Source organism: Bos taurus, chromosome 12 (genome assembly GCF_002263795.3).
Source record: "Bos taurus isolate L1 Dominette 01449 registration number 42190680 breed Hereford chromosome 12, ARS-UCD2.0, whole genome shotgun sequence".
Classification (NCBI taxonomy): Eukaryota; Metazoa; Chordata; class Mammalia; order Artiodactyla; family Bovidae; genus Bos; species Bos taurus.
The window spans coordinates 17930966-17943897 of record NC_037339.1 but is presented as its reverse complement, the minus strand read 5'-3'; the positions used below and the strand labels follow the sequence as shown (position 1 = coordinate 17943897).

At 44.5% G+C, this 12932-nt stretch overlaps 1 protein-coding gene across 4 annotated transcripts in view; it reads left to right on the top strand.

The window, feature by feature from the left end:
- The first annotated feature begins 1516 nt into the window (after positions 1–1516).
- Positions 1517–12932, top strand: part of MED4 (mediator complex subunit 4) — a 45630-nt gene continuing 34214 nt past the window's right edge. Inside the window, exons 1-4 of one of the 4 annotated variants that reach the window (XM_024999861.2) lie at positions 1517–1689; positions 2884–2996; positions 3538–3594; positions 4222–5265. Coding sequence is in view for 1 of the 4 variants with exons in the window: in XM_059892032.1 (XP_059748015.1) it covers positions 2959–2996 (38 nt within the window). In the remaining 3 variants the exon portion in view is untranslated. Of the gene's footprint in view, positions 1690–2883; positions 2997–3537; positions 3595–4221; positions 5266–5348; positions 5374–12932 lie in introns of those variants that run through there. The other 3 variants (XM_059892033.1, XM_059892032.1, XM_059892034.1) reach the window with 3 other exon arrangements.

Below are 12932 nucleotides of genomic sequence, written 5' to 3'. Positions count from 1 at the left end.
GGGCTGACTCTGGACGTTGTCAAATCTCTCTGGTAACTTTCCTAGGCTTTCTGGTCTCCAATGAGACCTCGGCCTTTTTCAGTTGTAAATTAGCCTAGATCAAAATTCAGGCAGGAGGCCCCACAGCCCCTGAAATCCCTCCGCTCTTTCTTTCTGACCAGGGCATCTTCATTTTCTTGAAAATCCTGCTCTACCCATGAGGAGTGGGGGCTGGGGTGGGCAGTTGTCGGCGGGGGGTGGGGCGTGTGGGTTGGATGATCTGAAATAACCACCTGGGCTTATTTCTGAAATGACTCCTCTCTTGTTTTGACCAGCAGGAGAGAAGTCATTTGTTTTCTACTGTGTGTGTAGGTTGGCTTGCTGCCAGCACAATTCTCTTCGCTGAAGAAAACTGAACCCTCTCTCAAATGGGAAGGCAAGGGGGAATTTGTGTGAATATTATGAATCAGTGCACTTTCCTGTGATCTGGCCTGGCCCATTTTTAGTAGGGAGCTGGTTTGGGGTTAGTTTGTGGTTCCAGAAACTTGCCTAGAGTCCAGAGGAGGAAAGAATACCCTCTGGTGGTTAGAGCACATTCCTGCACTAGATACCCTGGACACCCTAAATTTCAGCCCCCCACCCCCACCCCTGGCCAGCTTGGTTCTGGGACACATGAGCATTGTCAGTCAAAGGAAAGCACACTTAGAGAAATCAGCTCCACCTAAATCTTCAGTGATATAAACAGATACAGGAAGTAATATTTCTATTTCTCAATTATACTTTTTGTTGTTGTTGTGAGTTACTGGGTTATATGTTGTACAGATTAAAATGATTCATTTTGTTATTTTATTACGGAAAAATTTCTCATCATTATACAAACTATCGACCTGGACTGGATTTTTGTGTGTATCATTATTAATGATGTATCTATCTATTGTTACGCTCATTTCAGGGCCATCTGGGTTTTCCAAATGCATCTAGTCTTATAAGACATTTTGGGTACTCAGAAAGTATTACTAGTCCTGCTGATTGCTATGACATTCAGAGGTATTTGTGGTCGTAGATTCCAGTCTTCTTGTTTATCTGTTCTGTGTGTGCTAATTCACTTCAGTCGTGTCCGACTCTTTGCAACCCCACGGACTGTAGCCCGCCAGGCTTCTCTGTCCATGGGATTCTCCAAGCAAGAATACTGGAGTGGGTTGCCATTCCCTTATCCAGGGGATCTTCCCGACCCAGGGATTGAACCCATGTCTCTTGCGTCTCCTGCAGTGGCAGGCAGATTCTTTACCGCTAGCCCAAGCCACTTGAACTGTCAGTTGGCCTGATTACCCAGGAGCGTTATCAAAGCAGATGCTCTGGAGGGGCACGGAGCAAGCCTGGTGTGGAATGCTCAGCGTGAGACGGAGTTCCCGTGGACCCTGGACTTTTGCCTTCCTGAATCTCCGCCTTTGGCCTCTCCCTTTGGGAATCGTGCCATCAAGGTCACTGTTTCCTGTTCCAAGTATTCCTTTTAGTTTCTGTTTTGTGAGAACTCTGTACAAAGCGTTTTCCCTTGACCGCCTGTCCTCCCAGGCCTGAGATGGCTTCTGTAGTGAGCAGAGCTGAATAAACTCAAGGTTCCTTCTCGAGAACTGGGCATCATTGCCTGCTTCTCCACTTGTCACCGGAGAGTGGAGTGTCCTTGGAGAGGCTGGGGCCCCAGGATTTGAGGTGAGAGAAGATAAAGTAGGTGCAGTCCATTAGTTAAGACTTGCATTTGCTTCTTGTCAAAACGCGCATTGGCCACCTGGTAAGTGACCAGCTGTCCAGGTCTGCCTGGGGCTGAGAGGCTGCCCAGGACACAGGACTTTTGGTGTGGAAACTGGCAAAGTTCCAGGTGAGCAGGACGGATGGGTCACACCAGTGTGCCTTTAGGACTCTGTGAACCTGCTGTTTGTTCCTCTCTTTCCCCAGATCTGATGAGGCCTGTTCCTTATGCCTCCCTGAAAAATCCACAATGTTTGAAAACAATCGCACACTAAGGATTTACTGCCTTTTGAAAGTGCTAGCCATGAGAAACTTGTCATTGAGTTAAAAGTTACACAAACATGAACTTGTGTCAGGCATGCCTAAACCCCTCGACTGCAATGATTTATCATCATTTATAAGCATGTTGTCAAGGCTGACGGTTTCAGACAAAGTCCGGTGGTAGGGCGAGGGGAGTTGAAGGGATAAACAGATCAACCACAGAAATTACGAAGTGCTGGGCGAGTGGTGTGGGAGGCCGAAGAGCAAAGTGATGACTGTGGGCTGAGACAGCTGGGAGAAGCTTAATACAGGAAGTGGGATGTGGAGAGGGGTGGAGAGGACTCTGTGAAGAAAAGGTAGCTTTAAGTGAGAAGAGCCGCTTCCAGGCAGAGGAAACAGCTGCCCGTAGACCCAGGAGAGCAGTGTGTGGGAGCTGCCTAGGCTCCTTGCCCTGAAGCTGAGCTGTCAGATGGGTGATTAGTTCCAAGAGGGTGTGGAAGACCTTCCCTGTGTTTCTGTATCACGGCTTTTGCATTTATTACAGGCACACGGAGTACTTCTTTCTTCTCCTGTCCCTCTGCCAGCTTTTATAGGTTAGGCCCAGACTCTCTAAAGAATTACCTGACTGTCTCAGTAAATATTTGGGGTGCAAAGTCCTGGAGCATTGTCAAAACTCTATGTGCCTGCTCCACCCTTCCTTCCATTGAGGCCAGCGCAGGGTGGGGCAGCCCGCAGAGTGTGGGCAAGGAAGCTATCCTTCACCTCCCTGTAAACAGGCTTAGACACAGAGACGCAGAGCATCAGCCCTGGCAACCCCATCCTCAGCAAACACAATGAACGTTTTTTATGTGAAATGGGCCAATTAATGACTATCTGTCTCCCTGACACATAAAACAGGAACTGCTCGGTAGTGGACCTTCAAAGACCTTATCACAGATTGAACATAATGAAGAATCATAGTCTTGCAGGAATATGGGGACAAGAGAGGATGGTCACGTCCCCAGTCTCGGGTGAGTCCCCTGGATGGCCGCCAAGGGAGGGTCCTTGGCTTCCTGCAGGAAAGAATTCAAGAGCAGGCAGAGCGAAAGCAGATTTATTCAGGGAGACAGACACTCTGTACCCGGAGTGTGGGCCACCTCAGAAGGCGAGAGGGCCCGGAGTAAGGGATGGTTAGTTTTTATGGGCTGGGTGATTTCATAGGCTAACGAGTGGGAGACTTATTCCAACTATTTTGGGGAAGGGGAGGGGATTATCAGGAATCGGTCCACAGCCCAATTTTGGCTTTGAATGCTTGTCCTCACAACTGTCATAGTGCCTGTGGGCTTGTCATTTAGATGTTAATATATTACAGTAGGTGTATAATGAGGTTCAGGGTGTACTAGAAGTGGAATCTCCCACCATTTGGGGCCTAGCAGGTGTAACCAGTTTTTGTTGTATCCTCAATGGCTACGCCATTCTTTTAAGGTTGTGATCCGCCCCCTTACCTCCTGTCTCAATGCTGTGAATTTACCTAAATGACCTTTTTTTCCCACAAATCCCATTGTTCTTTAGTGAAGGGAACCTCTTTCAATCCAGCAAAGACCCTGTGAAGATGTGTCTGTGAACCAGGTAACCACCGTTATAAATTGTGGGAGACAGAGGCAAAAGCAGAAAGTGCCTTCCATGAGATTTGGGAGACGGGATACCAGGAAGGTTTTTGTACCTTGTCCACCAGCTTTTGACCTGAAAAATTCCTGCTCATGATGCTTTAGTCTCCCAAATACTCCTGGGAAGATTATACCTTGCCTTACTTTCACACTAAAAAGTCTGTATCACTATTTTCCTTTTGTGAGGAATAGACAGGGCCTTGAGTGTTTAAAGAGAAGAATCCATAGATACGAAAAAACACTGCCAAGTTTAACACTAACGAGCTGCCACTAACACTAACAAAACACTGGCGAGCCTAGGCAGCTCCCACAAGGAAGTCTTAGCCTCTTAAAACCAAATCTGTATCTCAAGTTTTCTGAAATTTGTCATAGCTTTTATTCGAAATGGTTTGAATGACAGCAGCACTCAGAAAAACTCTCTCTTATTTTTCTTGTTTTGGGTTTGTTGCTCCTTAATGCTATATGATCTTCCCTCTGTCATTCAATTTCCTTCCCTTGCTTCAAACTCTTTCCGTAAACTATTTTAATCTGTCCTATTTCCGATCCTGAATTCCCACCTTGGTTCCCACTGCTTGTGTTTATTTTTTAGTTCACGTGATCCTTTCTTGGGTTGAGAGAGCCCTGACTGCCCCAAGATATAACTCTGTCCTTAGAAGACCAAAAATCTGAGGGTAAATCATTGAGTTAATAACTGCATCTATTAAAAATATCGTTTTCACCTCCTGCTTTCATCTGTTTTATTTGAAGACATAGGTTGGTAATTAATATTTCTATGCTTTAAAAAATGGAAGAGAAATTCCACAAGATAGTGTGCATTAATCAGACACATTTTTCTTTTTTTAAAAAAAGTAGCTTTATACTTCTTTTAGGTTTGCTGTTTCTTAATCGTAGCTACAACTGAGACATCTTCTCTCCCCATCCTCTTTGTCTTGGGCATCTTCCTATCCACATCTCTTTATAAATCATTATTATTATTATTATTTAAACAGCTTTCCAATGGTTCTGCCCTTGTGATGTCAATTAGATCACTATCATTTGAATTGAGTCCTAAGGTATGGTGTCTGCTATTAGGTTAAAAGTTTCCTTGGAGTAGATCCAGTTCTTTTTAACCTTTTTTGATAAGTAATAGCTTTCAAAGTTCTGGCTTGAAGATTTTTGTTTTGAATTAGGAATTCTTATCTCTACATAATTTGAACAATCCCAGACTATATGGACATGGCCCAAGTCTACTAGACAGCTGCCCTTCATTATAGCGGTGCTGCTTGAAAGCCTAGAGGAGAATTCAGGCAGCCCTAGCAGACCAGGCGGCCAAACCAAGAACATCCAGCAGCTACTGTGAGACTATTCTACCACTTCTCTTAATCCAAATACAGCTGCCAAGTCACACTGTTCTCTCAGTTAGTCCTGGTTTATGGCTCAACGCACTTTGCATGGATCAGTCCATTAGCCCTTGGCATTCCTCTGAGTCAGGAAGCTGACAAGTGGAACTAACCCAGTTTCCAAATGTGCACTCAGAGGCAACTGCAACAGGATCACTAATTCAGGCAGCAAAGCCATACACACATGGGAACCAAGGCGGTATCAAAACGTTCCGTAGGACCCAATGTAATGTCCTCCCAGCACTGGTGTTCTGGTAAGTAGCAAAGACACACTCTGTGACAAGATACAACACCTCTACATGGACTCCTTCTCATTCCAGCACTCAGAAGTAAACAGGCTGACTTTAGGCAACATCATCCAGGTAAGGGAGTTTTGTCTCCTGGGTCATCTTCTCTCCAAATCAGTTTCCTTTCAACTATGGCCAAGAGTTTGAGCAAGCCCTGGGAGATGGTGAAGGACAGGGAAAGCCTGGCATGCTGCAGTCCATGGGGTCACAGGGAGTCGGACCCGATTTAGTGACTGAACAGCAACAATGGCCAGGAGTATGGACTCTAGGACTAGAAATGCCAGAATTCAAGTCTTGGTCTCACCCCCATGACTCTGCTGCTGCTGCTAAGTCACTTCAGTCATGTCCGACTCTGTGCGACCCCATAGACGGCAGCCCACCAGGCTCCCCCGTCCCTGGGATTCTCCAGGCAAGAACACTGGAGTGGGTTGCCATTTCCTTCTCCAATGCATGAAAGTGAAAAGGGAAAGTGAAGTCGCTCAGTTGTGTCCGACTCTTAGCAACCCCATGGACTGCAGCCTACCAGGCTCCTCGGTCCATGGGATTTTCCAGGCAAGAGCGCTGGAGTGGGGTGCCGTTGCCCTGAGCAAGTGCCTACTCTCTCTGGGACTCAGCTTTCTCATCTGAAAAATAGGGATTAGTAAGAGTACCTTCCTCAGACAAAGCACTTTGGGAGGGAATGAGTTAATCCATGAGAGCATTTAGAATAGAACCTGGCCACAGGTACTCAGTAAATGTTAGTTATCTCTCTTGTTATCATTTAATATGCTTTCCTTCCTTGGGAAGTCCTCTGGTGCCAGAGCCCTCTCGTACTCTTACTTTTTCTTCCTATGGAAATAGCAGAGGATCCAGTATCAGCCATTAACATTTTAGTGAGAAAGAGTTTCATGTTACCTCTGCCAGCTGGCTTGCTTATCAAACGTTGTCTCTAATTGTGGAGATAATTACTGTTTATGGCTTTCTGGCTACCATAAATGTTTTGAGGGAGTGGTGAAAGGTGGGTGATGAGAACAGGAAAAATCTCAATTACCCTTGACCAAAACCCCCTCCTTTAAAAAAAAAAAAAAACCCTAAATCCCTTTTCCATCCTTATCGTGTTCCTTCCTGCCTTATCATGAATCACTTTCCCTTCACTCACCCTAGTATTTTATCCAAGACCTTCAATTGCCAGGAATGCAGGGTCTGTTTTCATGGGTCCTCTGCTTTGTCAGTTATTTCTGGTCTAATTTTCTTCACCCCAGCCCTGCTTTGCTGAGATAATACTGTTGTGTGGACCTAAAATGAGAAGACTTAACCTGTAGAAGTATAATTTGCACACATAAAAGTAACACAGGCTACCTATATGATTACTTACCAGTTATGCCTAATTGTCTACCAGCATAGTAATGTAGCTCTGTATTATTAAGTCCTAATAACATTAACTTCATTAGTCTTTATTTGGAAATGGCAAAACTCTGTTCACATATATTGGGCTTTCCTAATTAGTTGCTGTCATAACCTTATCATTTGATTATAGCCTGGTTCATTGTGCCTGGCAAAACACAAAATTTAGGTAATTATTTCATGTAATTAAGCACATGAAATTCAACTCCCAGCTATTTGCTACATGGAAGAGACATAGGGTAAGGAATGGAAAGGAGAAGAGAACAGAGGGGAGGGTATGAAACAAAATTTTCCCCTTAACTTCACCACCCAGAGTTAATATTTTTAAAACACAAGGTTTAAAAGAAGTCAGTGAGTCACAGACTTAAGTTCCAGTCATCTTTAAGTGACCATCTAATTCCAAAGCCTTTTTCTTTTTTAACACAAATAGAGATTACACTTCATGTCACAGTTTTAAATGACATAAATAACCTAACAGAAACAGTAATTTTAAAATTAAAAATTTTTTTTAATTTTACTAATTTTTACTATTTAAAAATTAGTAAAAAAACTAATTTTTCTTAGACCTCTGAGCAAATTTGACAAGGTTGTTAATCTCAGTCTGTTTTCGTATCTGCTCATCACTCTATCTTTCTATGTCCTTTGTTAAAGCCCCATTATTTGTATTTGTTTAAATTTTGTTGGAGTATAATTGCTTTACAATGTTGTGCCAGTGTATTTTTTCTGTGAAGGTCACAGGCACCCAGATGTTTTACTGAGCATCTTACCAACATTCCATTGTTGTTGTTCATTCGCTAAATTGTGTCTGACTCTTTGCGACCACATGGACTGCAGCACACTAGGTTTCCCTGTCTTTCACTGTCTCCCTGAGTTTGCCCAAATTCATGTCCACTGAGTTGGTGATGCTACCTAACCATCTCATCCTCTGCCACCTTCTCTCCTTTTGCCTTAAATCTTTCCCAGCATCAGAGTCTTTTTCAAAGAGTCAGCTCTTCACATCAGGTGGCCAAAGGATTGGAGCTTCAGCTTCAGCATCAGTCCTTCCCATGAATATTCAGGGTCGATCTCCTTTAGGAGGGACTGGTTCAATCTCCGTGCTGTCCAAGGGACTCTCAAGAGTCTTCTCCAACTCCACAATTTGGAAGCATCAATTCTTTGGCGCTCAGCCTTCTTCACGGTGCGACTCTCACATCCTACTCTATATGTTTTAAAAGCTTCTGTGTCTATTCACAGTGACTCCAAATAACAGATTTTTATTTCCTCTAACCTAAGGTCTCCTCCTAAGCTGTTTTCCTTGGCAGTGTCAATTATGTACCCTTCACATAGGTTCAGGATCATACCAGCTCAGATAAACACCAAATATTAGAAGGAGCTTCAACAGAGCCAACTTCAGATGTTGTCTATTGTTATTAAAGCATGAGTGGGCCAGAAGTATTGAACTCACTATAATCAGGTTAGGACGTATGGCTTTTAGTTTTGGCTGAATAAAGCAATTGTTTCCGAACTACACTCTGTAAAAACTTTGGAGGCTCAACAAGAGATTCTTAAGTATCTTAGAAGGAAAAGAGTGTATCTGAATATATGTTTTTGATTTGTCTCACGAGTTCACGCTACCGGTAATTACGTAGGAAAAATAGCTGGTGGTGATGGTGGTGGTGCTGGTTGAGTCACTAAGGTGTGTGTGACTCTTTGTGACTCCATGGACTGTAGCCCGTCAGGCTCCTCTGTCCATGGGGATTCTCCAGGCAAGAATATTGGAGTGGATTTCCATGCCCTTTCCATGACCCAGGGATCAAACCTTGGTCTCCAGCATTGCAGGAGGCTTCCTGCATTGGCAGATGGATTCTTTACCACTGAGTCACCAGGGAAGCCCAGGAAACTTGGGATTGTTTGGCCAAATGCGATGCAATTCAAATTTTATCATTCAAGTCATATTTTATATGAATGCTAATTTCCTGAGTTCTTATTGTGAAAGTGAAAGTCACTCAGTTGTGTCCAACTCTTTGTGACCCCATGGACTATACAGTCCATGGATTCTCCAGGCCAGAATACTGGAGTGGGTAGCCATTCCCTTCTTCAGGGGATCTTCCCAGCCCAGGGATCGAACCCAGGTCTCCCTCATTGCAGGGGAATTCTTTACCATCTGAGCCCCCAGGGAAGTCTGAGTTCTTATTATGCGCCAGCATTTACTTGGATTACTTTCATTAATCTTAACAATTCTATGATTGGTGTTCTTATTATCCCCTTCTACAGAAGAAGCAGAAACTTAGGAGGTGAAGAGACTTGCTCACAGTCTCAGAGTAAAAGGCATCTAAGCCTGGATTGAAACCCTAGCATTTGGCTCACATGCTCTTAAAAATGGTGATCTGCTACATCCTTAATGGTTAGAGGTGACAGCAGTAGAATAATCTATAAATTCAAGCTTTCGCTTTGTATAGTATGTTTCACCCCGCCCCTCCAATATCCCCCACCCTGTTGAATGTGTAGATTATAAATTTGAAATTTCAGATCTTCATGTGAACCATGTAAAGCGTTGGGGAGTGGAGAGGTTTCCCTTGTACAGATGTATTTGTATCTGCTGCTTTCCATGCAGTTAGTTGAGAGCTGATCTATTTTTTCACGTTCCACTGGCCAGTAGAAAGGCAGAGACTACATTCTCCAATGACCCATTCTTGTGGCACAACCTTCTTTCAAAGGGCCTTGGGTCAGTGTTGCCCAGGGAGGGGACCCTGCAGTCCGTCCCTCCCCACAGCTTTTTAGCTCCTGGCAGTTCAGATGGAAAAGAATCTGCCTACAATGCAGGAGACCTGTGTTCAATCCCTGGGTTGGGAAGATCCCCTGGAGAAGGGAATGGCAACCCACTTCAGTATTCTTGCCTGGAGAATTCCATGGACAGAGGAGCCTGGTGGGCTACAGTCCATTGGGTCCCAATTAACATTTTCACCTTTCGCTGCTCTGCAGACCAGTGAGTTGTCCCTGGAGGCGCCCTCTCCTGGCTGTTTCCAGGTCTGGCCGATTGCGGGTTTTTTTATTACTCTATGTGGACAGGCTCAGTCTGAGATGCCCTGGAGGTGAAAGGTTTATGCTTCCGGTGCCCTGCAGCTGCTGACCGGACCAAATCCCTATGAAATGCGGTCCCCTGGCACTCACACTGCCACCCTGAAGTCTTCAAGCCAACCCCCATGGCCTCCACTCCCAAAGCTCCTCCACTCCTTACTCCACCATTGTCCATCCATTATGAGAAGTGACGATTTGGAGGCTGTCATCACGATGACTGTTCAGTGGGCGCTAGAACCCTGTAACCCTCCCACCACAGGCTGATGGAGACTTGCCTCTCAGGATTACAAATCCAAAGTCAAGGAGAAGGGCCTTCTGTCCCTCTGGAAAGCCCTGGAGTCCTTCCTAGTTCTTGATCGGCACAAGGCAGCCTCATTTACCCCGTAGCAGCTTTCTTTCTGGAGTCCCAGCAGGATGGATTAGGAGAAACTGGTGAAACCAATCCATGTTTGCTTTTTCTTAAATGACTCTAAAATCATATCCTTCCTCAGCAACTCTTTTGGGCCCCAATCATTCAGTCTGTTTTCCCCTTTAACCTGAGCACCATTTCTGTATTGTTATGGCATTTATTTCTTTAATGTCAGGAACCCAAGATTCATCTGACTACCCCTCTGTCTGTCCGTCCACCCCTCTATTCACCGAACCCCTTGCTCACTGTAAGGAATTTACTGAGTCTCTCCTATGAGGGGTATTCAAGCAACTGGAATTACAGTGATTAATAATGCACAGTCCTTGGACTTCCCTGGTGGTCCAGTGGGTGAGAATCCACCTGCCAATGCAGGGGATGTGGGATTGATCCCCGGTCCAGGAAGATCCCACATGCCACGGGGCAACTAAGCCCATGCACCACAAGTACTGAAGCCCATGTGGCTAGAGCCTGGCTAGTGCTCTGCAATAAGAGAAGCCACCTCAATGAGAAGCCGGTGCATGGCAACTAGAGAGTAACCCCCACTCCCCACAACTAGAGAAAGCCTGCTTGCAGCAAAGAAGACCCAGCACAGCCAAAAATAAATAAATTAAAAAAAATTTTTTAAAAATAATACACAGTCCTTGTCCTTGAGGAGCTAAAAGTCTATTGGAAAGATTGAAAAATAATCTGGCAGTTACAGTTATCATAATGTAGTAAGTGGTGTTACTGTCTTTCAGAGTACCAGGGGGACACATGCAAGCAGCCTTGATCTTCCCCTTCTGTCTTTGAGTATCAGGTATATTCCAGGATCTCATTGTGACTTCTGACCAACCTCATTAGGCTCTTCACAGTCTGGGCTAAAGTCCAGTTTATAAAAGGAAAATGGAAAACCCCACACCCTTTGATAATGAATCAACTCATTTTGGAAGCGAAAGTAATACTGAGAGAAAACATGTTTTCCAGCTTGAGTCAGGTTTTCTTCCTTTACTCTTTAAAATGAATTACCCAGAGCACTGGGAAATTATCAGGATCCTTACCAGTTAATTCCAAATATTTATTCTGAATTGCAAATTCACTTCCCAGGCTTCAGTGAGTGCATTGCAGTGTTTATAGTTAAGATGTCTCAGAAGAACAATTATTTGGTCATGCACCTTAACTCTAAACATGCTGATGAAGCAAGCTATCTGATAGTTCTTTCTCAATGTTCTAGACCCAGCAGCACAGTCATATTTCCAACGGGTCTTAACTCGGAACATCTGTGCTGCTTCATTACACCCTATGCAGACTTCCCAGAATAACCGTGACATAGGGTTCGCTTTCCCAAGAGCAACATTTTGCGCTTCATCCTACTGCTTCTAAAATGTACCTTTAAATTAAAAGTCATCTCCTTCTTGGATCCCCAGTGCAGTTAATCCTTTCCCCCTGCAAGACATCCTGATATTTATAACAAGCTCTCTGATTATGCTTGGCCCATTGTTGGCCTGACCCAATATTGGCTCAAATGTCCATTCATATTGTAGTAAAAAAAAAAAAATTCTTTTGGATAAAAAAGTGAATACAGTTCACGCCTGGTAGATTCTAGACCCTATACTAAGCACTTTCACTTACGTTTCTTCATTTAATTCTCAAAATAACTCTGTAACGTGGGTAGAATCTTGCTTGGCACACAGACGATGCCCATAAAACATTCACTGAGTGAAGGAAGAAATTACAGTTCCCATTTTACAGACTAGAAAACTGCAGATAGAAAAGGTCACGCCCTTTGCTTGAGATCACTGCCTCCTCGTTCTCTAGGCCCCCTGGACCGCGTGCTTCAAAGTGGATTGTGTTCTGGAAGACTTAGGCTGCTTCACCATCTGATGGCCTAAGGATTTTCTAAGTCATTGTAATCAACATTTACTAAGCCCCCTCAAGTAGTCAAAAGTCCTTTAATCCTCAACTGTGAACGCATAAAGCAAGGCTTTATCTTTGTTAGATAAAAGTCTCTGCTGAATCTCCTTGGTCTTGGATATCAACCATCCAAAGAAATGTAGAGAAACTCTTCAGAAAATTCACAGGGCAAAATTAATTTTAATGACTTTGATTTACATAGAAGTGAAGTGAAGCGAAGTCGCTCAGTCATGCCCGACTCTTTGCGACCCCATGGACAGTAGCCTGCACCAAGCTCCTCCGTCCATGGGATTTTCTAGGCAAGAGTACTGGAGTGGGTTGCTGTTTCCTTCTCCAGGGAATCTTCCCGACCCAGGGATTGAACCCAGGTCTCCCGCATTGTAGACAGACGTTTTACCGTCTGAGCCACCAGGGAAGTCCATTTACATAAGAGCTCATGAAATAACTGTTGTTTACAGACCCCAAATCTCACCACATCGCCGTTGGTCTGCCCTGCCGAGTCCTAACCCCTGTCCGGGCTTCAGGACCCATCTCCCTTCCCTCTCCCTCCCAGTGCACCCTCTGGGTCCTGATCCTTCCACCCAAAGCTTATTCCTATCTGTGAGTCACTGCCTGTGATCCATCCCAGCACCGAAAAGACTTGTGTGCCTCCTCTGGACTTATGAAAAAAAGCAAGGCCATGCTCTTGATTTCACTCACAGTCCTGTCTCCTTTTCTGGATTCACTATAGCATTAGTCAGCCCTTGTGGCACATGTCGTAGAGTCCTTCATCTTGTCTTCCAGCTGGCTTGGACAGTTATCACCCCCTCATTCTCCTAAACATGTCAGGTAAGTGGTGGGCGTAAGAGGCAGGTTGTATAAAGTCCTATTAAGTACTTCTGATAAGCACACCCGT